The sequence below is a fragment of the Theropithecus gelada genome, chromosome 1 (assembly GCF_003255815.1).
Source record: "Theropithecus gelada isolate Dixy chromosome 1, Tgel_1.0, whole genome shotgun sequence".
In the NCBI taxonomy this organism is placed as follows: Eukaryota; Metazoa; Chordata; class Mammalia; order Primates; family Cercopithecidae; genus Theropithecus; species Theropithecus gelada.
The window spans coordinates 40,763,638-40,789,490 of record NC_037668.1 but is presented as its reverse complement, the minus strand read 5'-3'; the positions used below and the strand labels follow the sequence as shown (position 1 = coordinate 40,789,490).

At 51.1% G+C, this 25,853-nt stretch overlaps 1 protein-coding gene and 1 non-coding gene across 2 annotated transcripts in view; one reads left to right on the top strand and one right to left on the bottom strand.

The window, feature by feature from the left end:
- Positions 1-25,643, bottom strand: part of TNFRSF8 (TNF receptor superfamily member 8) — a 79,706-nt gene extending 54,063 nt beyond the window's left edge. The window contains exons 1-2 of the mRNA XM_025403602.1: positions 25,360-25,643; positions 4,447-4,534 (exon numbers count right to left, since the gene is read on the bottom strand). Coding sequence (XP_025259387.1) covers positions 4,447-4,534; positions 25,360-25,422 — 151 coding nt within the window. The 5' untranslated portion in view covers positions 25,423-25,643. The remainder of the gene's footprint in view (positions 1-4,446; positions 4,535-25,359) is intronic.
- On the top strand, positions 11,314-11,417 carry LOC112615573. Its single transcript, XR_003117409.1, has one exon. It is a non-coding gene; the product is annotated as a U6 spliceosomal RNA (small nuclear RNA).
- Positions 25,644-25,853: the final 210 nt, after the last annotated feature.

Genomic DNA, 25,853 nt, shown 5'->3' with positions numbered 1-25,853 from the left:
GGTGGTCCAGGAAGATGGAGAACAGGAAGGGCTTTGTAGCCCCCTCATTAGCTCTTCACTCGTAAACTCTTCTGCCTCCCAAATTCGAGACCTTGGGGGTCAGTATCAACTACAGCTGAAGAGCTCAGGAGACTGCGCTGGGTGGTCATGTTCACGGCCCGGCTAAGCCACTGATTCGCATGTGACCTTGGGCAAATCCCTGAACCCCTCGATGTCCAAGTTTCCTCTCTGGGTTTCTTATCAGGATTGAAGAAACTAAGGTGGGTAAAGGGCCCAGCACAGCGGCCAGCACATAACACACTCCATCAGTATGAATCATGGTCATTGTTATGAGTCAGTGAATGAGCTCCCTGTCACCAAGAGTATGTAAGCAAAGGGCTGGGGACCTGCTCTCGGGAATGCTGGAGAGGGCATCACAGGCCTGGGTGCAAGGATGGATTCGATGACATCTCCACTTTTCAATCTCAAAGGTCTCTCAGCTTCCTTCCTCCACCAACCCACCCACATGCAAACCCAGCCACACAGCTGAGTGCTGGCTGCAGAGGGCGGGCAAAATGTCAAGAAATTTCCCCGAGAGATCAAAGAAGGGGTTTTTGTGGGTTTTTCATTTTTCCTCTCTGGCTACCCGGAAGCACAAGGTCAATAAAACTCCAGTAAAATGCCCCACCCACCACACCAATATGGAGTACTCAGCCCCAACCAGCACTGGGCCTTGGAGAGGGGAAATGGGGAGAAGGGAGCCCCCTCTCCCTGAGTCACAGCTTTTAAGTGGAGGGAGCCTGGGACCTGAGATGTCATTTTTCTCTGCACCCACTCCCCATCAAGGCCGTGTCAGGCTGGGGTCAAAGCAGCCAGAAGAGGATGAGAAGGAAGTGTCTTTCTCCTTGTGGTTGGGACTGTAGGTCCCATGAAAAGTCATAGAGCACTGTGGGCCACTCCATTCCAGAGGATAAAAACCACAGCAAGCGGGCCCTGGGAGAACTGAGTGGGAACCACCACCAAGCATCAGGCTAGCAAGGGAAGGCCTCATGGAGGAAGGGGTTCCAGAATTACAGCAGGTAGGGACTGTGGGGACGGCATCCCAGATGGGGACAGGCATGTCCAAAGGCCCAGAAACTAGGCCTGGCACAGTGGCTCACACCTGTAATCCCAGTAATTTGTGAGGCCGAGATGGGCAGACCACTGGAGGTCAAGAGTTGGAGACCAGCGTGGCCAACACGGTGAAACCCCATCTCTACTTAAAATACAAAAAACTAGCTGGGTGTGGTGGCACATGCCTGTAATCCCAGCTACTTGGGAGGTTGAGGCAAGAGAATTGCTTGAACCTAGGAGGCAGAGGTTCCAGTGAGCCGAGATCACACCACTGCACTCCAGCCTGGGCAACAGAGTGAGATTCTATCTCAAATAAATACGTAAATAAGTAAAAAGGCCCAGAGACTTGAAAGCATGCAGCAGTTCCTATAGAATGGCCAAGGGAGAAGAAGCTGGAAAGGTGAAAGCTGACCCCATTATAAGAATGAGAAGCCAGGCGCGGTGGCTCAAGTCTGTAATCCCAGCACTTTGGGAGGCCAAGGCTGGCGGATCACCTGAGGTCAGGAGTTTGAGACCAGCCTGACAACATAGAGAAACCTTGTCTCTTCTAAAAATATAAAATTAGTCAGTCTTGGTGGCACATGTCTGTAATTCCAGCTTCTCAAGAGGCTGAGGCAGGAGAATCACTTGAGGCAGAGGTTGCAGTGAGCCAAGACTGCACCACTGCACTCCAGCCTGGACTACAGAGAGAAACTCTCTCTCAAAAGAGAGAGAGAGAGACAAATAAACGTTTGTTGGATGGATGATGCATGCATGGATGGATGGATGGATGGATGGATGGAAAAGTAGATGAGAAAATGGCCAGGAGAGGGGTGGGTGTATGGATGAGGGGGTGAATGGGAAGATAATTGGAGGGATATGGGAAGGGGATGGTGCTATGGACTGAATTGTGTCCCCTACAAAGTTCATATGTTAAATGTGTTGAAACCCTAACTCCCAGTGTGACTGTATTTGGAGATAGGACTTTTAGGAGACAATTAATGCTAAATGAGGTCATAAGGATGGGGCCCTAATCCAATGGGATTGGTGGCCTTATATGAAGAGGGGGAGAAAGAGAGAGGGAGAGAGAGATCTTCCCACCATGAGAAGACTGTCATCTGCAAGCCAAGAAGACAGCCCTCACCAGAAACCAAACCCTGCAAAAACCTTGATCTTGGACCTTCAAGCCTCCAGAACTGTAAGAAATAAATGTCTATTCTTTAGGTCACCCAGGCTACAGTATTTTGTTATGGCAGCCCCAGCAAACTAATACAGATGGGTGGATGGATAGGGGCTGGATGGGAAGAAAAATGGAAAGGGGATGGAAGGCGGTGGGTTAGTGAGTGGTTAAAAAGATGGGTGGGTGGGTAGGTACATGGATGGATGGGCAGGTGAGGGGGACAGGTACTTGGATTGGTGGGTGGATGGCCGACCAGTGAAGCACTGAAGAAACCAGGGGATCCACCTCATAGATCATTCAAAATCAACACTAAACCAAAAATAAAAGCAAGAAAGTCCAATAGCATCCAACCCACTGCTCTCGCCCGTACAATGACTACTTTGAATCACTGTTGAAAATACAAATCAAAATCAAATACAAAAACATCAAATTCTTTCTAAGAATGTTTCCCTCTGTCCTTTGGTGGCCTGAGCATGAGGCTGATCTGAATCTCGTGGGGGAGTTAAGAGGCCACAAGTCTGGGAACTGACTGACCCAGGTTCCCGCACAGCTCCAGTGGAATACCCCTGATGGCCGTAGACAGCACAGCTGGGAGGATCAGGTGATGGGTGGATGGGCCCCTCCGCCCCCACTGTCGGAAGCCCTCCAGACGATGCCCGCCCACTTGCAATGGCCTGTTGTCCTCAAAGCAAGACAATGAACCAGACACACACAGACTCCCTCCCACCCTTGCTGGCACAGCTAAAGGCTGATGTCCTCGTGACAATCTCCGTTCCTGGAGGTCAGAGACCACGAGGGCATCGTTATGTCCTGCCCCGCCCATCTAAGACCACTGGTTGTGCCTCGGAGCTTTTGATCATAACCACAGGGGCAGAAATGCCTCACAACCCTATTCCAGCCGCTTATCTCCTCGGGCCTAAGCATTAGCTGCCAAATGGAAAGAACAACACTCGCCCAGCTCCAGAAGGATTTCCTGGTAATGGACTAGAAGTCAATCACGGTGCTGGGGGTGGGCAAGCAATCCAGAAAGGGAGCTCTAGTCCGGGAGCCTGGTCTCAGAGAAATCTACTGTCCAGGTTGTCCCGGGATAAATGAGTGTTCTGAGCTGGAGCAGACAAGAACTGCAAAGAGGCCAGGCATGGTGGCTCACGCCTGTAATCCCAACGCTTTGGGGGGCTGAGGCATGAGGACTGATTGAGCCCCGGAGTTCAAGAACAGCCTATGCAATTAGCGAGACCTTGTCTTTATTTTAAATTAATATAAAAAAAAATCAGGCCAGGCACAGTGGCTTATGCCTGTAATCCCAACACTTTGGGAGGCTGAGGCGGGTGGATCACCTGAGGTCAGGAGTTTGAGACCAGCCTGGCCAATATGGTGAAACCCTGTCTCTGTTAAAAATACAAAATTAGCCAGGTGTGGTGGTGCATGCCTGTAATCCCAGCTACTTGGGAGCCTGAGTCAGGAGAATCGCTTGAACCTGGGAGGCGGAGGTTGCAGTGAACCGAGATTGCGCCGTTGCACTCCAGCCTGAGCAACAAAAGCAAAACTCCGAAAGAAAGAAAGGAAAGAAAGGCAAAAGTAAGAAAAGAAGGAAGGAAGGAAGGAAAGAAGGAAGGAAGGAAGGAAGGAGAGAGAGAAGAAGGAAAAGGAAAGAAAGAACTGCAAAGGGCTTCCAGGCCCCAGAAATGAAGGGTGGTCAGAGGATGTCGACAGCCCAAGCTTTGAGGTCTCTGAGCTCTGGGCCCCAGCCCTGATCATTCCACCATTTCCCAACTGTGTTACCCTGGTCATCAAGGAAAGTGGCTGGAACTTAACCTTGCCAAGCCCCAGTAGCCTCATTTGCAAAATGAGTGTAATAAAGGATCATTGCAAGCACTTAATGAGATGATGCAGTTCATATAAAGGTCTTGGACTCATGGATAGTAAGTGTCCAATAAAGGGCAGCTCTAAGTTAAAAATAAAAACTCACGGAGATGGACTTTCTTGTGGCAGCAACAAACACAGTCTCAATTCTACAGCCCTAACCTCTGATAGAGTCTCTGGACTCTGCAATGCCAGGAATGACCTGCAGAAAACTGTAGCCAATTATGACAATGATGGTTGGCTCCAATTTCCCCACTCATCAATCCCCCAAGAGGGTCATCAATTGAGGACAAATTTCCCCCCTTTTCCCCACCCCCAGCGCCCCCACTCACCCGTGGGGCAGCGGTAACAGCACCTCCTGACAGCCTTGTCATAGTAGTGGCCGGGGTTTCCACGACAGGTGTCCTCGAAGGGTCGATCCTAGCAGGTCAGAAAAGCTGGTGAGGCCAGGTGGATCCCAGATATCCATACTCCCTCTGTCCCCACCAGTCCCAGGAGGCCTGAGACGGGGTTTTGTATTATCGGAGAGAAATCAGGACAAGAACTCCTGATTCCACAAACCCACACCGCTCTTGGGCTACTCCAGCTCAGGCCAGAAACTTTAGCATCTCCCTTGACTCTCTCCTCTCAAACAACCCATCAACAAATTCTCCTGGCCCTTTTTCATACCACCATCATCACCACCTTCACCTGGGGCCAGTCACCATCCCCTCGCCCTGGGATTAACATAGTTGCTTCCTACCTTGTCTCTGGGATGGACCCAACAATACACATTTCTGGTAAACTTATTCGTTGAAGTCTAACACACCCGTACAAAAAAGTGCACAGGGCCGGGCGCGGTGGCTCAAGCCTGTAATCCTAGCACTTTGGGAGGCCGAGACGGGCGGATCACAAGGTCAGGAGATCGAGACCATCCTGGCTAACACGGTGAAACCCCGTCTCTACTAAAAAGTACAAAAAACTAGCCGGGTGAGGTGGCGAGCGCCTGTAGTCCCAGCTACTCGGGAGGCTGAGCCAGGAGAATGGCGTAAACCCGGGAGGCGGAGCTTGCAGTGAGCAGAGATCCGGCCACTGCACTCCAGCCTGGGTGACAGAGCGAGACTCCGTCTCCAAAAAAAAAAAAAAAAAAAAAAAAAAAGTGCACAGATCTCAAGTTACAGCCAACTGCATTTTTACAAGATGAATGCACCGGGCAATCAGCACCCAACTCATCAAACAGGATCTTGCCAGCCCCAGCTCCTCCCTCATCCCCCCTCCCACACACTTCTCCCAAAAGGCTGATTTCTATCCCTCTATTAGTGTTGACTGCTTTTGGATTTTACATAAAGTAGAATTACACAGTCCATTCCCCTGCAACCAGCCTCTTTCATTCAGCATTATATTGTGAGAATCATTCGCATTGTTGCAAATAACAGTTGCTCATTTCTGTCCATTGCTTTGCAGTATAGCATTGCACAAATATGCACAATTTATTTGTCTAGTCTACTGTCTTTTTTTTTTTTTTTTTACTTTGTTGAGACAGAGTCTTGCCCTGTTGCCCAGGTTGGAGTGCAGTGGCATGATCTCAACTCACTGCAACCTCCACCTCCTGGGCTAAAGTGATTCTTGTGCCTCAGCCTCCCAAGTAACTGAGACTACAGGTGTGTACCACCACGCCCAATTAGTTTTTGTATTTTTAGCAGAGAAAGAGTTTCACCATGTTGATCAGGCTGGTCTTGAACTCCTGACCTCAAATGATCCACCTGCCTTGGCCTCCCAAAGTGCTGGGATTACAGGGTATGAGCCACCACTCTGGGCCTGCTCTCAATAGATATTCCATTTTTTGGTTGTTATGATAGTGCTGCTGGGAACATTCCTGTACACATGTTTTAGTGACCAAATGTACATGCTTCTGTTGGCTATATACCTAGGACTGGAATTCCTGGAGCATAAGGCATGCTCAGTTCTGATAGATTCTCCACCCAGGCTTCTAAAGCAGTCGTACTAGCAGGTACTTCCCTGCAGTGTCTGAGGATTCCAATTGTTCCACTTCCTTGTCAGCACGTGGTGGTGTCAGTTTTTAAAACTTTAGCCATCTTGTTGGATCTGTAGCGATACCTCATTGTGGTTTTTATTTGCATTTCTCTGACAAGTAATGTTGTTGGGCACCTTTTCCCATGTTTATTAACCATTTAGGCATTCTTTTTTGTAAGATGCCTATTCAGGTCTTGTGGCCATTTTTTTTAATCCGGTTGTCTGGCGTTTCTTATTGATGTGTGAGAGTTCTTTACATATTCTAGATACATGGCTTTTGTTGATTATATGTACTGCAAGTATTTTATTGCATCCTCTGGCTTGCCTTTTCACTTTCTTTATGGAGGCTTTTGATGAACAGACATTCTTAGCTTTAATACATAACATACACTAATCTTTTCTTTTATGGTTAATGCCTTTTTTTTTTTGTCCTGTTTAAGAAATATTTGCCCACTCAGTGTCACTTAGATATTCTCCTACATTAACTTCTAGATGAGATTGTTTAATCGTTCATATTCAAGTTTCATTCTTGTGCATGGTGTGAAGTAGGGGTCAGAGAGGCTCACTCTTTTCAGGAAGGTGTGGTTTTTGTTTTGTGGGTTTTTGTGGGGTTTTTTTTTTTTTTTTTTGAGACAGGGTCTTACTCTGGTGCCCAGGCTAGAGTGCAATGGTGCAATCATGGCTCACTGCAGCCTCAGCCTCCCAGGCTGAAGTAGTCTTCTCTTTTGCCTCAGCCGTCCGAGTACCTGGGGCCACAGGCATGCACCCCCCACACCCAACTAATGTTTTATTTTTTTGTAGAGACTAGGTCTTGCAATGTTGCCGAAGTTGGTCTCAAACTCCTGAGCTCAAGTAATGCTCCTGCCTCAGCCTCCCACAGTGCTGGGATTACAGGCGTGAGCCACCTCGCCCAGCCTCAAGAAGATGTGTTTTTCACAAGCCCCCCATGTGTTTCAAGGGTTCTTTGAAAGTGAAACCCCATCATAAGAAAGGGTTCAAGAGAGGAAATTCTCTGTTGAGATCCCAGGGAAGGAGTTTCGTCTTTCCAGATGGAATGACAGGTAATCCAGGATGTGAAACTTCTGGGGTGGAAAGAAAGGGAGAAGAAGGGAAGCAGGAAATGAGGCAGGAGGCAGGGAGGGAGCCTCGTCGCATTTCCACGTCTTCAGCATCCAAGATGGTGCCTGGCAGAAAGGAGGTGGCCCCTGGTGCCATGTGGGGCTTTCTTGGTTTGGGGAAGGGAAGCAGAAGCCACTTTCCCCCAGGAGAGAGGCCTGGCTGGCCTAAGGGGCTGCCTGACCCTTCTCTCCACTCAAGGGAACAGTGAAGCTTCCGGCATGTTCAGGAAGCAGCAGAGAGCAGCAGCATGGCTGGAACGTGGATAAATGGGGTGCTGGTTACATCATTCTTTTTTTTTTTTTTTTTTTTTGGCATGTCTGAAACATGTCGCCATATTAATTTGAAATAATACATGAACCTGATATTTGCCCAATAGTCACGTGGCGCTTGGGTGGTCTCCCTTCTCATTTAATCCAGAGCCCGGGGCCTTGAGGACACCCTTCTCCCTCCAGCATTAGAGGAGACTGTCCACTCTTAAGTCACCCCGAGGGCTCGGGGGCAGGAAACTGCCAGGACACCCGAAGTGCTCCTAACCCACAGCATCTCACTGAGTGAGTTCAGTAGCCTGTGCCTGGGGCTGGCTGGAGGTGTGAGGGCTCACCTGCAAGGCCTGCTGAGCGTGGGAACATTCTGGGTCCTTGTCCTGGGTCTCCCCTCCCGGCCTGTCTCACTGACAGCTACGGAGTCTACAGGGACCATGGCCCCGGGCCCTGCTCACTCTGCTGGGGCCTAGAACACACCCGGGGGGCTCTGGCCGCTTATGTCTCCCTCCTGCCATCACACCTGGGTCCATGGAGGGGTAGGGGGTGCAGAGAATGGGGAGCCCATGGTATTGCACATTACCCCCCCGAGTCTGGCCTTGGGTGCCTGCTTTCACACAACTCCTCCTTTTCACACCCCTAGCTCTTTGGGGCCAGATCACTATCCCATGTTACAGATCAGGAAGCTGCAGCCCAGAGAGGTGTAGCCACCTGCCCAAGGTCACACAGCAACTAAGTGCAGAAAGGTTTGAGCTTCACTGTGTACCCAATTCTCTCCCATCTCTAGGCCACAGGCTACCCATCTTTAAAATGAAAAAAATCCCAGGGCTGGGCGCTGTGGCTCATGCCTGTAATCCCAGCACTTTAGAAAGATGAGACGGGAGAGTCACCTGAGGCCAGGAGTTCGAGACCAGGCTGGCCAACATGGCGAAACCCCGTCTCTACTGAAAATACAAAAAAAATTAGCCCGGCGTGGTGGTGGTGGGTGCCTGTAATCCCAGCTACTCAGGAGGTTGAGGCATGAGAATTGCTTGAATCTGGGAGGCGGAGGCTGCAGTGAGCCGAGATCGCACCATTGCACTCCAGCCTGGGCAACAAGGGTGAAACTCCGTCTCAAAAAAATAAATAAAAATAGGTATTAAAAGCCCAAATATCCTCGAAAGAGCGCTCCCAGGAGGAGAAACAAGCTTGACCACCCTGCTATCAGGTTCCCGCTAACCACCAAGTCTGCCGTGAAGAAGACAGAAGACAACGACACACTTGTATACACTGTGGATGTTAAAGCCGACAAGTACCAGATCAAATAGGCTGTGAGGAAGCTCTGTGACGTGGATGTGGCCAAGGTCAGCACCCTGATTCGGCCGGATGGAGAGAAGAAGGCATATGTTCCACTGGCTCCTGATTACAGTGCTTTGGATGTTGCCAACAAAAGTGGGATCATCTTGGCTGGGTGCAGTGGCTCATGCCTGTAATCCCAGCACTTTGGGAGGCTGAAGCCAGCGGATCACCTGAAGTCAGGAGTTTGAGACCAGCCTGGCCAATGTAGCGAAACCCTATCTCTACTAAAAATACAAAAATTAGCCAGGAATGGTGGTGCACGCCTATAATCCCAACTACTCAGGAGGCTGAGGTGGGAGAATCCCTTGAACCCAGGAGGCGGAGGTTGCAGTGAGCCGAGATTGTGCCATTGCACTCCAGCAAAAGCAACAGAGTGAGACCCTGCCTCAAAAAAAAAAGAAAATTAAAAAATTAAGAAGTGATAATAATATGTGTATACATAAAGAGAGTGAGAACACAGATGTACAAAGCCATATATGTAAATAGCGTCTCAAGGACACATATATGTAAATAGCGTCTCAAGGACACTGGAAGGTGGCGGCTTATTTTCAACAATAATTCTCAGTAAATCCATAGTTTGCCACCGGAGGGCAGTCTTCTTGCTGTGCGGAGGGGTCATGGGATCTCAGCTGGGATGTCCAGCCTGTGCCTCTCAAAACCCCTTGAAAGGAGGAGCAGAGGACTTGGGGCCCCATTTTCCATGTGGGGCTGAGCGAGGAAGGGGCACCCCCTTCCCCTCACACAGGCCCTTCACCTGTCCCAGCTCCTGGTGGAGAAGGAGGCAAGGGCCTGGGCGTCTGCCGCTGCCCAGAGAAGTCTGGCCCTGTGAATTTCCAGGCCCACCCTGCCTGGCTCATCAGCTTCAGCTGCCGTGAGGAAGAGGGAGGGAAGAGGGAGAGGGGAGCTAGGATGTGCCCCTGCCTGCGAGGGAAGGAGGGATCAGAAAGCGAAGAGTGGGAGGGGGAAGCCCAAGGACTGGAGGGGGGGCTTTTGGGTGGAGTTCCCCGCAGGTTCAAGGCAAAGTGAGGTGTCCACAAGGTAATGAGCTGTGCAGCCGGAGGCCCTCGGCCCCACCTTAGTGGCAACAAGATAAAGAGAGGGTGGCCTAAAACCTTACCATTTCTAGGCCGGTCTATTTTCAGGTTGGTTTGGTTTTCCCTACAAGACCAGTTACAGTTCACTTTCCAAAAGCCCCGCCTGGTCTCAGCCGGACCATACCTGTGGGAGACAAGTCTACGAGTTGTGGGGTGGGCGGGGAGTCAGATCAAATGCAAAATCCCCAAGGGGCCAGAGCTGAGCAGGGCCAGTGAGGTAAGTACCCCTCCCCTCCCTGTCTCCCGGGGATCTCCACCGCTGTGTGCTCCATTATTCAAGGTGAGGCCCCTGGCCAGCAGCGGGGGGCACCACCTGGGAACTTTGTCAAAATGCAGAACCCCAGACCTCCCTAATTGGAATCTGCATTTTAACAAGAGCCCCAGGGAGTCTGAGATGCGCTGGCCTAGCAGAAGCTGAGCAGAAAGAAGTGCAAATGCTGGACGGTTTGCTTTCCATAGCAAACGTAATTCTAATAGCCAATCACTGCCAACCCATTTTACAGATGGGGAGACTGAGACATAAGGATGAGAAATCTGCCCAAAGTCACACAGCTGGTCAGTGTTAGAGCCAGTATTTGGCACGTGCTCTGATCCGCCAGCTTCTGCTGCCTGGGGTGGGGGGTGTGCTGTAGTCCAGAATTACAGCAGGTAGGGACTGTGGGGAGGGCATCCCAGATGGGGACAGGCATGTCCAAAGGCCGAGAAACTAGGCCCGGCACAGAGGCTCTGAGATCCCTGCTCCCCACTCCCCATGAGACTGAGGTGGTTTGTTTGTTTGTTTGTTTGTTTGTTTTAAGACAGAGTACTCGCTGTCTCTGTTGCCCAGGCTGGACTGCAGTGGCGTGATCTTGGCTCACTGCAACCTCCACCTCCTGCGTTCAAGCAATTCTCCTGCCTCAGCCTCCCAAGTAGCTGGGACTACAGGTGCTTGGCATCACACCTGGCTAATTTTTGTATTTTTAGTAGAGGGGGGGGTTTCACCATGTTGGCCAGGCTGGTCTCGAACTCCTGACCTCAACTGAGCCACCCACCTCAGCCTCCCAAAGTGCTGGGATTACGGGAGTGAGTCACCATGCCTGGCCGAGACTGACTGCTTTTTGAAATGCTTGCTTCTCCCTGGCCCCCAACCTATCACTAGTTCTGTTTAACCTGCAGTTTTACCCCCACATCTACCAGCTCTTCCTCACCTTCCCGCTGTCTGGACTTGACAGTGGCCACCTGAGGGTCTCCTCTCGTCTACCCCATCCACCGCACCCAGCTCCCAGTGCAGACACCAGACTGATCTTTTGAAAACACGATCTACTGTCTTCCCCTCCATCCTATCGAAGACCCTCAGATGGCTTCCAACCCAGCTAAGAATAAAGCCCAAAGTCCTGTGTTTGCGTCTATAGCTCATATACTAAAATTGGAGCAATACAGAAATTAGCATGGCCCCTGCATAAGGATGATACGGAAATTCATGAAACAGTTCATATAAAAAAAAAAAAGAACAAAAACCAAAGTCTTAACAGTGGCCCAAGAGGCCCTGCCCTCCTTGCCTGCCTGTGAAGTCCCTGGTACTCTCTCCTACCAGCCTCTTTTTGCCACTGGCACCCCACGGGCACCCCACTCCCTGCGGCAGCCTGTGCATGCTGTTCCTCTGCCTGCACCAGTCCCTAAATCCAGCGTACCCCCATTCATCCTTGGGACCTCACTCATGAGTGCCACTTCCTCTGGGAAGCCCTCTCTGATCACCCCCATCCAGGTCATGTGCTGTGTCCCTACCGGAAGCTCTAAGGGACTGTTGGTTTCCTTGCTCACTAAGGTTGTTGGCAGAATTCAGTTCCTTGTGGTTGTAGGACTGAGGTCTTGTTTCTTTTCTGACAGCCAACTAAGGGCTGTTCCCTGCTTCTAGGGACTGTGGCATCCTTTGGCTCATGGCCTCCTTACTCCATCTGCAAAACCAGTAATAGTGAGCTGAGTCCTTCTCACATCACATTTCTCTCTTTGCCTCCATCATCTTTCTCTAACACAGCCAGGAAGGGTTATCTGCTTTTAAGGACTCATGTGATTAGATTGGGCCCACCCTGATAATCCAGGATAATCTTCCTATCTCAAGATCCATACTCTCGGGATTAGAATGTGTGAACATTTGGCTGGGCGCAGTGGCTTTCACTTAAAATCCCAGCTCTTTGAGAGGCTGAGGCAGGAGGATCACTTGAGCTCAGGAGTTTGAGACCAGCCTGGGCAACACAGCGAAGGAGAAAACCCATCTCTACAAAAGATACAAAAATTAGCCGGGCATCGTGGAATGCACCTGTAGTCCCGGGAGGCTGAGATGGGAGAATCTCTTGAGCTGTGGTTGGGCCACTGCATTCCAGCCTGGGTGACAGGGTGAGACCCTCTCCTAAATTAACAAAGTAGAACGTATGGACATTTTAGAGGACTATGAGTCTGCCGCCACACCCCCACTCCTAAGCAACCACTAGACTATCTTACCACACGCTGAACTCGGTCACCTCCTAACTGTGGGACCCTGAACCCCTCTCTCCACACTGAGTGCTCACTTGAGCTCCAGACCAACAGACTACCTGAAACTAAAGTCATCCTCCTCCCCCTCTTTAAACACACCCACAGGTACACAGGGTCCATCTCCGGCCACAGGCAGCACCTCTCACAGTTGTCCCACCTGCAAGCAGGTGCCAAGTTGAGCTTCCCCCAGTTCCTGCACAGCTGAGGAAGAGTGTGTGGGGCCCCATGCTGCCTGGCCCCAGGGTTGGAGGTAAAACCCAAAGACAGTGGACATGGAAACGGCATAGAGGGTGGAGCCTGGAGTTCCTGGCTGGAAGGAACTCAGGGACAGGCAAGTATCTTGAAATAATGTTTGTGTAAGAGTTGAAGAAACAAGGAAAAAACATGAAAAGTGGCTTACCAGTCAAAGACAGGTTTATTTTGGAAAATAAAACTGAGAGGGGCTTCTGGCCAATTTCGGTCAGCAGCATTTTCTCTTACAGACTAAGGGTATTTAAGGGTTCTGGGAGGGTGCTTATCACAGGCTAGGAATGTTTGTGTGTGGAGGAGAGTTTTACTGCATGCTGGGAATGTCTGTGGTCAGAGGGAAGGTTATCTCGGGGCTGGCATGTCTCTGGTCGGACAGGGGTGTTTATCTTAGTGTTGGAATGTTTTTCGTTGGAGGTGTCATTTGTGGTTTATGGTCATGCTGACATTAGCCATTAGGCTGATGTTTTGGGGTTGGATTTAGGCGGTTTCTAATCAAGGAGAACTTAAAATGGCGATGCTTCTCCAAGATGGTGACACTCCTGCTCTGTCAGTTAGCAAGAATCATACCATCCTCACTGGGTGCCTATTGTCGTGTGGGATGGAAGGAGGACATGAGAGGGGGTCTGTGGTCAGCAGAATAGCACCCCCTAAAGATAACCACTTCCTAATCCCCAGGACCTAGGGTGACATATTCATATATGTGCTCATATACGTCACCCTACATGGCAACGGGGAATCGGGGTGGTAGATGGCGTTGAGGTTGTGAACCCGCTGACTTTGAGATGGGAGATTCCCCCTGGATTATCCAGGTGAGCCAATGCAATTTAAGGGAACTTAAAAATGCAAGAGGGAGGCAAAAGAGAGAGTCAGGGAGTCAGAAAAAGAGATGAGCACAGAAGCTCTTCACTGTCACTTCCCAAATAAGTTTCATCAAATGCTGGGGCTACAGGATAGTAACAGATGACAGGCAAAAGAACAAGGCCAGGCGCGGTGGTTCACACCTCTAATCCCAGCACTTTGGGAGGCCAAGGTGAGAGGACTGCTTGAGCCCAGGAGTTCAAGACCAGCCTGAACAACATAGCAAGACCCTGTCTTTATTTTAAAAAAAAAAAAATTGTTTTTTTAGACGGAGTCTCACTCTGTCACCCAGGCTGAACTGTAGTGGTGCAATCTTGGCTCACAGTAACCTCTGCCTCCCAGGTTCAAGCAATTCTCCTGCCTCAGCCTCCTAAGTAGCTGGGATTACAGGCATGTGCCGCCACACCTGGCTAAGTTTTGTATTTTTAGTAAAGATGGGGTTTCAGCATGTCTCAAACCCATAACCTCAAGTGATCCACCTGCCTCGGCCTCCCAAAGTGCTGGGATTACAGGCATGAGCCACTGTGCCCGGCCCAAAAATTTAAAAAATTAAAAAAATTTAATTAGCTGGGCATGGTGGCACGTGCCTGTAGTCCCAGCTACTCAAGGAACTAAGGTGGCAGGATTGTTTGAGTCCAGGAATTTGAGGTTACAGTGAACTACGATTGCAACACTGCACTCCAGCCTGGGTGACAGAGTGAGACCCTGTCTCACAAATAAATAAACAAACAAAATCACTGGAGTCCATTTGAGAGATATCCATTTTAGATCACGGGGCCTCTCAGAGCCTTTGATTGCTTTCTTACTCTCTGATTCTCCAAGGAAGGTTATGGGGGCTAGTCAGAAAAATCTGCAATGTTTCTCAAACTTCGTTGGCCATAGAACCTTTTTTTCTCAGAACTGCCATTGCCAGAAAGTGACTGGGAAATGTTGCCTTTGGCACTAGGGAAGCATTAAAGGGTTTCAGGACCATTCATGTGGTGGGGAGGTGGACAGGATGGAGGAGAGCGAGTCCATTTTACCAAGATCACATCTTGAGTCCGAATTTAGCAAACTGCTTGATCCTCCCTTCCCACCGAGAAATCCCTCCTGCCCCACAGAAATCCCATGCCAGCTCCATGAGCCAATTGTTCAGACTGCAGGGATCCTGAAGGTTCCAGGGCCGAAGCAAGTGTTAGAGCTGCATCCTTAGCTACACCTCAGACGGGGTAAAACCCACCCAGCCCTGAAGTACGTTCCCAGGCAGCAACAGCCACCACGGGACGATGGCAGCTACAAAGAAAAATGTAGTGGGCCAGGCGCGATGGCCCCCACCTGAAGTCGCAGCCCTTTGGGAGGCCGAGGCAGGCAGATTATTTGAGGTGAGGCGTTTGAGACCAGCTTGGCCACCATGGTGAAACCCCACCTCTAGTGAAAATACATGAAAATTAACCAGGTGTGGTGGTGAGTGCCTGTAGTCCCAGTTACTCGGGAGCCTGAGGCAGGAGAATCGCTTGAACCCGGGAGGTGGGGGTTGCACTGAGCCACGATCTCACCACTGCACTCCAGCCTGGGTGACAGAGCGAGACTCTGTCAAAAAAAAAAAGAAAAAGGAAAGGAAAAGGAAAAGGAAAGGAAAGAAAAGGAAAGGAAAGGAAGAAAGGAAGAAAGGAAAGAGACAAAGAAGAGAGGGAAGGGAGGGAGGGAGGAAAATGTAGTGGACTTGAAGAAAAAGGAAACGGGGCCCAGCTCCCCGGGAGTATTCAACTTTTTGATCCTCTTGGAGGCGCCTTGGGTTCCTGTGCCAGCCTCAGGCCACTTGCTCAGAAGGGGCTTGTGTATTTACTTTTTGTTTGTTTGTTTGTTTGTTTTTAAGACAGGGCCTCGCGGTCACCCAGGCTGGAGTGCAGTCTGCGATCATGAACACAGCTCACTACAGCCTTGACCTCCGGGGCTCAAGTGATCCTCTCACCTCAGCCTCCTGAGGTGCTGGGACCACAGGTGCGTACCACCATGCCCAGCTCATTGTTTGTTGCCCAGGCTGTTCTCAAACTCCTGGGCTCATAAGATCCTCCTGCCTCGGCCTCCCAAAGTGCTGGGAATACAGGCGTGAGCCTTTGCGTCCAGCCTGGTGTGTGTCCTTGCCCACCTTCCTCTCCTAGACTGTGTGTGGGGAAGGGGCGGGGCACATGCCCCCCAGACCGTTTGGAGAGAGAGAACTCTTGGCCTGGCCGCTGCATCCTGGCCTCCCTCACCTGACTCAAGAGCGGGAAGGGTGCCTGCCCTGGCTGGGAAGGTGAAGGTGGGGTTTAGGAGTTTCCTGGTCTCGGCAGGTTGGAACAATTTCAGGAGACTGTGCGGAGGCCACACTACCTGTGCACTCCCTGAGACCAGGAACCATACCTGGCAGGCAGCAGGCCATCAGGAAAGTTAATTGCTGAAATGAAGCGGTGGGTGACGCCTCCAGGAGTTCTCAGCTCCCTGGAGGACCCAAGAACCCAAGGGGAGCCTGCTGGGTGGGGCTTCCAAAGCAGGCCCCAGGCTTGCCCCAACCATGGGCGCTGATGTGCTGTTTGACCTCTGACCCCTTCTGCTGCCTCCAGAGCCCTGGGCAAAGCTGGCGAGGACAATGGCACCATCTGTGGTGCAGAGCCTCGTCACTGCAAACTCTGGAGGCTCCATCCCCCACTGACCCAGGTGAAAGTGAAGATGGGCTCCTCTGGACTCCCACAGGCCCCAGACAGTCCCCGACACAGCACTGGCCACCCTCTCCTCTGTCTTCCCCTTCCCACACTGCCACCCATCGAGGGCAAGGACTGGAACTGGTTCATCTCCAAGGCTGTATCCACAATGCCCAGCATACAACAGGCACCTAATAAGGCTCACCTTTATTTACACAGCACTTACTGTGTCCAGGAGCTGCTCTCAGCCCTTGGCACATATTAACTCCTGTCATCCTTACACCAGCCCTACAATACAAGGTAGCTACTGTTATTAGCCCATTTTATAGATGGGGAAACCGAGGCACACAGAGGTAACTTAACTTGCTCAAGGTCACCAGCTAGTGTCAGAAGTAAGGGATTACCCTGACAGGCTGACAAAAAAGTTCATACCTTTAACCAAATACCCTACTCTCAAAGGTGGCTCATGCTTCTAATCCCAGCACTCTGGGAGGCCGAAACGGGTGGATTACTTGAGGTCAGGAGTTCGAAACCATCTTGGCCAACATGGTGAAACCCCATCTCTAGTAAAAATACAAAAATTAGCTGGCATGGTGGCGAGTGCTTGTAATCCCAGCACTTTGGGAGGCCAAGGCGGATGGATCACTTGAGGCCAGGAGTTCGAGGCCAGCCTGGCTAACATGGTGAAACCCGTCTGTACTAAAAATACAAAAATTAGCCGGGTGTGGTGGTGGGTGCCTGTAGTTCCAGCTACTAGGGAGGCTGAGGCAGGAGAATCACTTGAACCCAGGAGGTGGAGGTTGCAGTGAGCCAAGATCACACCACTGCACTCCAGCCTGGGCAACAGGGCGAGACTCCATCTCAAAAAAAAAAAAAAAAAAAAAAGAGAGAGAGAGAGGAAATGTGAGGACGGAAGGACAGTTCGGAGTGATGCAGGGCCAGGGGCCAAGGAACACAGGCAGCGTCTAGAGCTGAAAAAAGGCAAGGAAACATTTTGCCACAGCATATCCAGAAGAAAACCATAGCTCCACTGCCTTATCATAGACTTTTTTTCTTTTTTTGAGACAGGATCTTGCTCTGTCACCCAGGCTGGAGTGCAGTGGTGGGATCTCGGCAAACTGCAACCTCTGCCTCCCAGGTTCAAGCAATTATTGTGCCTCAACCTCCCAAGCAGCTGGGACTACAGGCACGTACCACCACGCCCAGCTCATTTTTGGATTTTTAGCAGGGACAGGGTTTTGCCATGTGGGCCAGGCTGCTCTCAAACTCCTGGCCCCAAGCATCTGCCCACCTCAGCCTCCCAAAGTGCTGGAATTACAGACTTGTCATAGACTTTTGACCACCAGGGCTATAAGACAATACCTTCATGTTGTTCTAAGCCACCAAATGTGTGCTAATTTGTTATAGCAGCAGCAGAAAACAAACATATACTGTAACCAGGATGAATAAAAGAGCCTATGCTTGGGTTGGAATGAATGAACAGGATAATGTGGAGGCCAAAAAAGGGGGATCTTGGGCTAGGTTAATAGAAGTAAGGTGGCCAGGCACAGTGGCTCAAGCCTGTAATCCCAGCACTTTGGGAGGCCGAGACGGGCAGATCATGAGGTCAGGAGATCGAGACTATGCTGGCTAACACAGTGAAACCCCATCTCTACTAAAAAAAATACAAAAAACTAGCCGGGCGAGGTGGTGGGCACCTGTAGTCCCAGCTACTTGGGAGGCTGAGGCAGGAGAATGGTGTAAACCCGGGAGGCGGAGCTTGCAGTGAGCTGAGATCCGGTCACTGCACTCTAGCCTGGGCGACAGAGCGAGACTCCGTCTCAAAAAAAAAAAAAAAAAATAGAAGTAAGGTGAGTCTACTGGGGAGTGGTCTCTGACCCAGGTGGCACCAGGAATTCTACAGTGGACTCTGGTACCCAGAGATCCACATCAGCGGCTTGGACTCTATAGATGGCTCCATACTTCAACACCCAACCCCTACTTGTACTTGAGCATGGGCAAACTAGAACTTTTCTCCAAAACACCTGTTCCATCCTTCACTTGTTTTTTTCCACATCCCAAAATGACACCTCCCTGCAGCCAGACACTGAGCTCCCAAATATGGATGGGATCCCTGATTTCCCTCCTGCCCTCTGTGCTCCCTGCAGACCCATCCATGAGGTCTGCTTAATTCTAGCTTGAAAGCACATTCCAGCTGGGCACAGTGGCTCATGCCTGTAATCCCAGCACATAGGAGGCAGAGGCAGGAGGATCACCTGAGCCCTGGGAGTTTGAGACCAAACTGGGCAACATAGCGAGACCCTGTCTCTACATAGGCAGGCGGATCACAAGGTCAGGAGATCGAGACCCTCCTGGCTAGGACGGTGAAACCCCGTCTCTACTAAAAATACAAAAACAAAATTAGCCAGGCGTGGTGGCAGGTGCCTGTAGTCCCAGCTACTTGGGAGGCTGAGGCGGGAGAACGGCGTGAACCTGGGAGGCGGAGCTTGCAGCTAGCCGAGATCGCACCACTGCACTCCAGCCTGGGTGACTGAGCAAGACCCTGTCTCAAAAAAAAAAAAAAAGAAGAAGAAGAAAATGTACATTCCCACCTCTGCTCACCCCTCCCCTGGATCACTGCAATGACCTGGCTTCCTGCTCCCATCCTGCCTGCTCCCCCCACCTCCCAGCCCCCACAGCAGACAGAGGGAACTTGAAATATATCATGCAGTATCACTCCCCTGCCAAAAGCCTGACCACAGTCCACAAAGGTCTGCACGATCTACCAACTTTCCTGCCACCTGCTCCTAACCACCCGTCTTCACTCACTTCCCTCCAGCCACACCGGCCTCCTTCCTGTTCCTCCAGCCTCTTGGGGCTTTTACCCCCTGGGCCTGGATGCTCTTCTACTAACCTCCCACTGGCTTCCTCCCTCTTTTCATTCCGTGTGTGTGTTACCCTCTGCAAGTCCTGTTTTCCCCATCTTAGGGAGCCGCCCATCTCTCTCCCACTGCAGCATTCTAATCCTCTCATTGCAGCTAGCAGCAGTCTGTTGACTGTCACCCCTGTGGAAAGTCAGTTCCCCGGAGCAGAGACCTGGCTGTACGGTGCATGGATGAACGTGCAGCACCCAGAGTACTCCCTGGCATGCAGAAGGTGCTCAATAAATGTTTGTGGAATGAATGAATTGAAGAGAACAGGCAGATGAGGAGCCTTGAGCTCATGATACATGAGGAATAAATGTTGGAGGACAGGTGTGTGAGTGGCTGAGAGACTCCGGGGACCCAAGGTCACAGTCTTCACATCACCAGAGGCACTTCTGAGGAACACGGAGGTGACTCATTTTCAAAACTAGATTTCAGGCAAGGCATAGTGGCTCACGCCTGTATTCCCAGCACTTTGGGAGGCTGAGGCGGGTGGGTCACCTGAGGTCAGGAGTTTGAGACCAGCCTGGCTAACATGGTGAAATTCTGTCTCTGCTAAAAATACAAAAATTAGCCAGGCGTGATGGCATGCACCTGTAATCCCAGCTACTTATGGAGGCTGAGGCAAGAAAATCACTTGAACCTGGGAAGCAGAGGTTGCAGTGAACCAAGACGGCACCATTGCACTCCAGCCTGGGCAACAAGAGCGAAACTCCATCTTCTCAAAAAAAAAAAAAGGCCAGGCGCAGTGGCTCATGCCTGTAATCCCAACACTTTGAAAGGCGGAGGCGGGTGGATCATGAGGTCAGGAGTTCGAGACTAGCCTGGCCAGCATGGTGAAACCCCATCTCTACTAAAAATACAAAAAATTAGCCAGGCATGGTGGTGCATGCCTGTAGTCCCAGTTACTTGGGAGGCTGAGGCAGGAAAATTGCTTGAACCCAGGAGGTGGAGGTTGTAGTGAGCCGTGATCACGCCACTGCACTCTAGCCTGGGCAACAGAGAGAGACTCCATCTCAAAAAAAAAAAAAAAAAAAAGAAAGAAACAGATTTCAGTGTATCGTGAAGATCGTCTAAATGCCAAAGCTAACCCAGGATGGCGTGAGCTGCCTCGGCACAGAGCAAGCATCCTGTCATGGGGGGCATACAAGCAGAGGCCGAATGAAAGTCCCTGGAGCCGTGCCTGACCCAGAACAGCTGCTCATTTCAGATCTGCTGAATGCATGCATGCACGAATACTTGCATCAATGTCACCCAAGGACTTAAGCATGCAGGGAGTAACTAGACTGAGCCATGTATAAAAAGTCCCTCCCCACCAGCGAGGCCACGAGAATGCCCAGTGGTTTTCAACCGTAGATACCGGAAGGAGGTCCCCCACCCCCACCCCAGTATCCCCAGGGCGGACCTGGGAGGGGAGAGAGAGAAGTGGAGAACTGGTGTGGCCCAGAGCTGCCTTTTTTTTTTTTTTTTTTGACATTCTACGTGTCTAGTCTGTGGCTTAGGTGGGCGCTACCCCAACCGGTCCTGTAACTGTGGGCAAGACTCTCCCCTCCTCTGGGCGTCCGCATTGAATTCTTGTCTGTGAAATGAGGACCATCATCCCAGATGGGCCACCCCCAGCGTCAGCACACTGGCGGGACAAGCTAGCCAAGGCCGGGCTGATCTACCGTCATCGCCAAGGACCCTCGAGCCTCCCGGACTCCCCCGGCCCAGACACAATCATCCTTCAGCCCCATTTTCCTTCTGATGATTGTCATGATGTGAAGAAGGGTGATGAGGGAGTATGCAAACCTTAGAATGAATCACAATCTGCTCAAGAAACAAGTCGAAGTCAGATATGAGTGGGAGCAGAAGCAGAAACTTACAGTAAACGCCCCTCCTTCCGGCACTCACTGCTCTCAGGCTGAGTAACACGACTCCCTGTCCCCAGAGCGCTTGTGCTGCCTCGGGAAGGGCTTCGATTAAGACAAACCAGGCCTTCCTTCCACCCCTTCACGGTCCCCTCCTCTCCAGGTCCCCTCGTCCTGCCTCCCTGCAGGATTTGAGCAGCTCTGGAAATGTCCCCTTTGCAAAACAAAACCAGAAAATCTCTCCTGCCCTCTTGTCACTCCCTGAAATTCCATTAGCACTCCACTCTGTGGGGTAACTAGCTAAGCTTTTTAAGTTAAATTGCTAGGTGGAGGAGTCACACATAGAGCTTTTCTATCACCCCAACTAAAATTCCTTTATTTGATTTTTTATTTTTATTTTTTGGAAACCCAGTCGCACTGTCACCCAGGCGGGAGTGCAGGCTCACTGCAACCTCCGCCTTCTGGGTTCAAGTGATTCTCCTGCCTCAGCCTCCTGAGTAGCTGGGATTACAGGCGCCTGCCACCACACCCAGCTAATTTTTGTATTTTTAGTAGAGAGGGGGTCTCACCATGTTGACTAGGCTGGTCTCGAAGTAATCTGCCAGCCCACCGTGGCCTCCCAAAGTGCTGGGATTACAGGTGTGAGCCACCGCGCCCGGCCCCCGCTAAGATCATTCATGAGAACCTTCCTGGTCCCAGCCTGCACACTAACTCAGAACAAAGCTGCTTACATCTGGCTGGAATTGGGGGTACGTGGATGTGGGAGGAAGGCTTGTTTAGCCTTAGCTCTGGCAAGGAACATGATGTTGGGGGAATTCTAAGTCTACTGAGTTCGCAAGAAGGCCGGGGCTTCCCCCACCCCTCAACCCCACCCCATGGTGCCTGGATGAAAAGGATGGAGCTATTGGGGAAAAATTTTTCTCTGCGGATATGCACCAGTTAACCCTGGGTCAGACTGCAAAAAACACAATTGGACAAGACAGTGACATGAAGCATCAGAGGCTAGCTCTCAGATGGTGACAGCTAGCAAGAAAGCATTCCTGCCTCAGAATACCAGGCGAAAAATGATAGAGTCTTGGGAAAAATCAAATAGAGATGAAAAAAGAATTTCAGGATGGGCACGGTGGCTCACGCCTGTAATTCCAACATTTTAGGATGCTGAGGCGGGAGGATCACTTGAGGCCAGAAGGTCGAGACCAGCCTGAACAACATGATGAAACCCCATCTCTACTAAAAATACAAAAATTAGCTGGGTGTGGTGGCAGATGCCTATAATCCCAGCCACTCGGGAGGCTGAGGCAGGAGAATCACTTGAACCCAGGAGGCAGAGGTTGCAGTGAGCTGAGATCGCGCCACTGCACTCCAGCCTGGGAGACAAAGTGAGACTGTCCCAAAAAATAAAAATAAATAAATAAAAATTTAGGCTGGGGGCAGTGGCTCACTCCTGTAATCCCAGCACTTTGGGATGCTGAGGGGGGCAGAGGAGTTCAAGACCAGCCTGACCGACATGATGAAACCCTGTCTCTACTAAAAAACGAAAATTAGCCAGGCGTGATGGCAAGTGCCTGTAATCCTAGCTACTCGGGAGGCTGAGACGGTAGAATCGCTTGAACCCTGGAGAGGGTGGCTGCAGTGAGCCAAGATCGTGCCACTGCACTCCAGCCTGGGCAGCTGAGGGAGACTTCATAAAAAAAAAAAAAAAAAAAAAAAAAAAAAGAATTTTAAACTCAAGGAAATTCAAACCCTAATTTGGGATTTTTTTTTTTTAACATAATGAGCTTCCTGAACCTTTACTGAAAAAAACAGAAGTGGGAGAAGGCTTGAGGGGTAAAAAGGAGTACTGTGTTGGGCAGGTAGCCCCTTCCACAAAGACCCCCTGAGTCCTGCGAAGAAATGACCTAGTGCCTGAGCCCAGAGAGACGCTCAGCTTCCCCGGTAGGTGAGAAATGCAAATTAAGGCAACAAGGATATAACCCTTTTCACTAATCACATTGAGAAAAATTAAAATGCTGATAAGATCAAATGTCGGTTAGGATGTGGGAAAGTTGCTACTCTCTTGGCCTGCTAACAGGAGGGTAAATTGTCCAGCCACCCTGGAAGGCAGTTCGGTGGTGTCTTTTAATTTGAATGCATTTTCACCCTGCAACCTCAGTATTCTCTTGTCAGTCTCTTGTCTAGGAAAGAATCACAGACATTTATTTCCAAAAGCATCCATATGGGGCTGTGCCCTGTAATAGCGAACAAAGAAAGAAAGAATAGTGGTGGCAACCTTAGCACCCATCCATCCAGGACATAAATAAACTATGAAACATCCCATTTGGTAAAAGACCACATAGCATTTTAAAAGATAGGCAGAGGATGTGTAAGTTTCAGCATGGAAAGCTCACCAAGATGCCTCATAGACATTATAAAGCCAAATGAAGAACCATATGTACTGTAGGGTATAGTATATGGAAAACTCTATATATGTCTATAAAAACAATATAAATATAGACATGCATTTATAAAGGTCTGCAAAGGAAACACACCAAATCAATTACGGTGGTTACATCTTTGAAGGGATCAGGATGAGGAGGTTTCAAAAGACTTGGCTTTATCTGTAGCGTTTATTGTTTTGCTTTGAGGATATATTTGCATATTCCTTGTGCAATTAAATATATAGTATTTTTATTTTAAAATGAGTACGGGAGGCCAGATGTGGTGGCTCATGCCTGTAATCTCAGCACTTTGGGAGGCTGAGACGGGAGGATCACTTGAGGTCAGGAGTTCAAGACCAGCCTGACCAACATGGTAAAACCTCGTCTTTACTAAAAATACAAAAATTAGCCAGGTGTGGTGGCGCATGCCTGTAATCCCAGCTACTTGGGAGGCTGAGGCAGGAGAATCACTTGACTCCAGGAGGCAGAGGTTGCAGCAAGCCGAGATGGAGCCATTGCACTCCAGCATGGGCAACAAGAGTGAGACTCCATCTCAAAAAAAAAAAAAAAGGTGGGTATAGGAGTTCAGGCTGCAATGAGTTATGATGGCCCTCCAGCCTGGACAACAGTGAGACCCTGTCTCTAACATAAAAAAGTGGAGGGGGCTTCACTCTACAAAAAGGAAGTACATGAGCTTCAGCCGCCAAACCAGCAAAGCCCCCCAAGCCCCTCTCACATCCCTTCCTTTCCTTTATCTCCCCAAGACCTTGGCACCCCAAACTCTTACCTTCCCCCAGGTGCTTGCAGAGCTGGGACAGGACGTCTCTAGCTAGGGCTTTGTCCCCCCTGCCCTCTCGGGGGGAAGGGGCAACGCCTCACATTGCCCATGGGAGATGGAAGGGGGCACCTGGCTGTCCCCTTTGCTGCATAGATCCTCCCTCCTGCCTAAAGCCCACTCCGCCACTCTCCTCCCACTGCCTAAGGTTCAGATGACTAGAACTGATCCATAGCATGGATTCCTCTCTTCCTCTAGGCTTAAAGGGGAACTGGGTCCTCCCTCTCCCCAAGGGCGACCCACTGCTGGACCAACAGCCTGCTCCTTCCTTTCCCTCTGTGTCATTCAGCAGACATCCACTCACACCTACTATGGTTCTATGCAGGGGTCCACCGGGGTCCTGGGTCAGCTGAGGGCCTCTCTCTCAGGCAGCCCCTGGGCTCAGTGAGACACACCTGGTTACTTTGAGTTCTCCCCGCAGTGATTAATTTGGCGCTGGCCACTGGTACGTGCTCAGTTTTCCTGAAGCAGTCCTCAAACTCAATTCTGAGGCAACCCACAATAGACTTCAGCCCCACCACTGACCTTCTTCCAGGGGCAAATGCCCACCACGTGCTCCAGCTAATTCAATCCACAATGTTGCTTTGCCGGACGCGGGTTGGGGAAGCTAATCCGGGTGGTCCTGCTCCCTCACCCCACTCTCACGCACAGCCAACTCCCCCTCCCTCTCTTGACCCTCCAGCCAGTGACCAGGTTAGGGAGGGGGCAAACAGGGGACCGCGCACACAGCAGGGTAGAGCGCGGACGACCAACCTCCCATGGCAAAGGGGGGTCCACCTGGCCTGCCCACGACCCCCACGGCCTCACCTGATCTGCCCAGGACCCCGACAGGCCAGCAGGTAGTCGGGACAAAAAGCGCCTCCCGCGTATGGCAGTGCGCTCGGTCCAGTTCATACTGAATGAATGAATCAGTCCCAGCCTTCGGGGGGTGCGGAGGAGGCGCCCCCCTCTAGCCCTTCAGCCAGCCTCCCACCTGTGGGTGCTTGCATATTCCGGTGTCCCTGCTTGTCACCCGCACCCCCTCACCCCAGCTGGGCAGGGAACGGAATGAGGAGTGTCCTCCCTTGCGTCCCACGCACCCCACACTGTCCGGGCTCTGGACGGCCGGCGCCTCCCCAGGCGCGCGTCACCCGCTTACCTGTGGAAAGGCTCGGAGCGCCCCCAGGAACAGCAGTCCCAGCGCGGAGAGGAGGGCGCGCATCCCCGGGGCCGGACGGGAGGTGGGCTGGCTGCCCGCGCCCACCTGGGAAGCGGGGGAAGTGCGCGGCGCCCACGTGCGGTCCCGGCGGTTCTCAGCCGCGCGCGTGGACTCAGGCTCCCGCACACTCCCGCCGCGGCCACCTAGTCCGCACCTAACGCACGCTGCGAAGTCACTTCAAAAGTGGTTGCTCCTCCGAGGTTTCAGCCTTAATTCTCCCGTATCAAATTGGTTCCAGGAACACTTAGCGGCAAGCAGCGAAGAAAAAAGGGGCAAACACGTGCAGAGATGACTCAGGAAAAGGCGCACTAGGAGACGCCTCCCTTAGCTGTTTGAATGGCCCGCCCCGGATTTGACCGAACTAGTGGTCCTGGCTCTAGGGAGTGTGCTGCCCGCCGCACCTGGGCGTGGGGGGAGCAGGGGCAGGCAGTTTC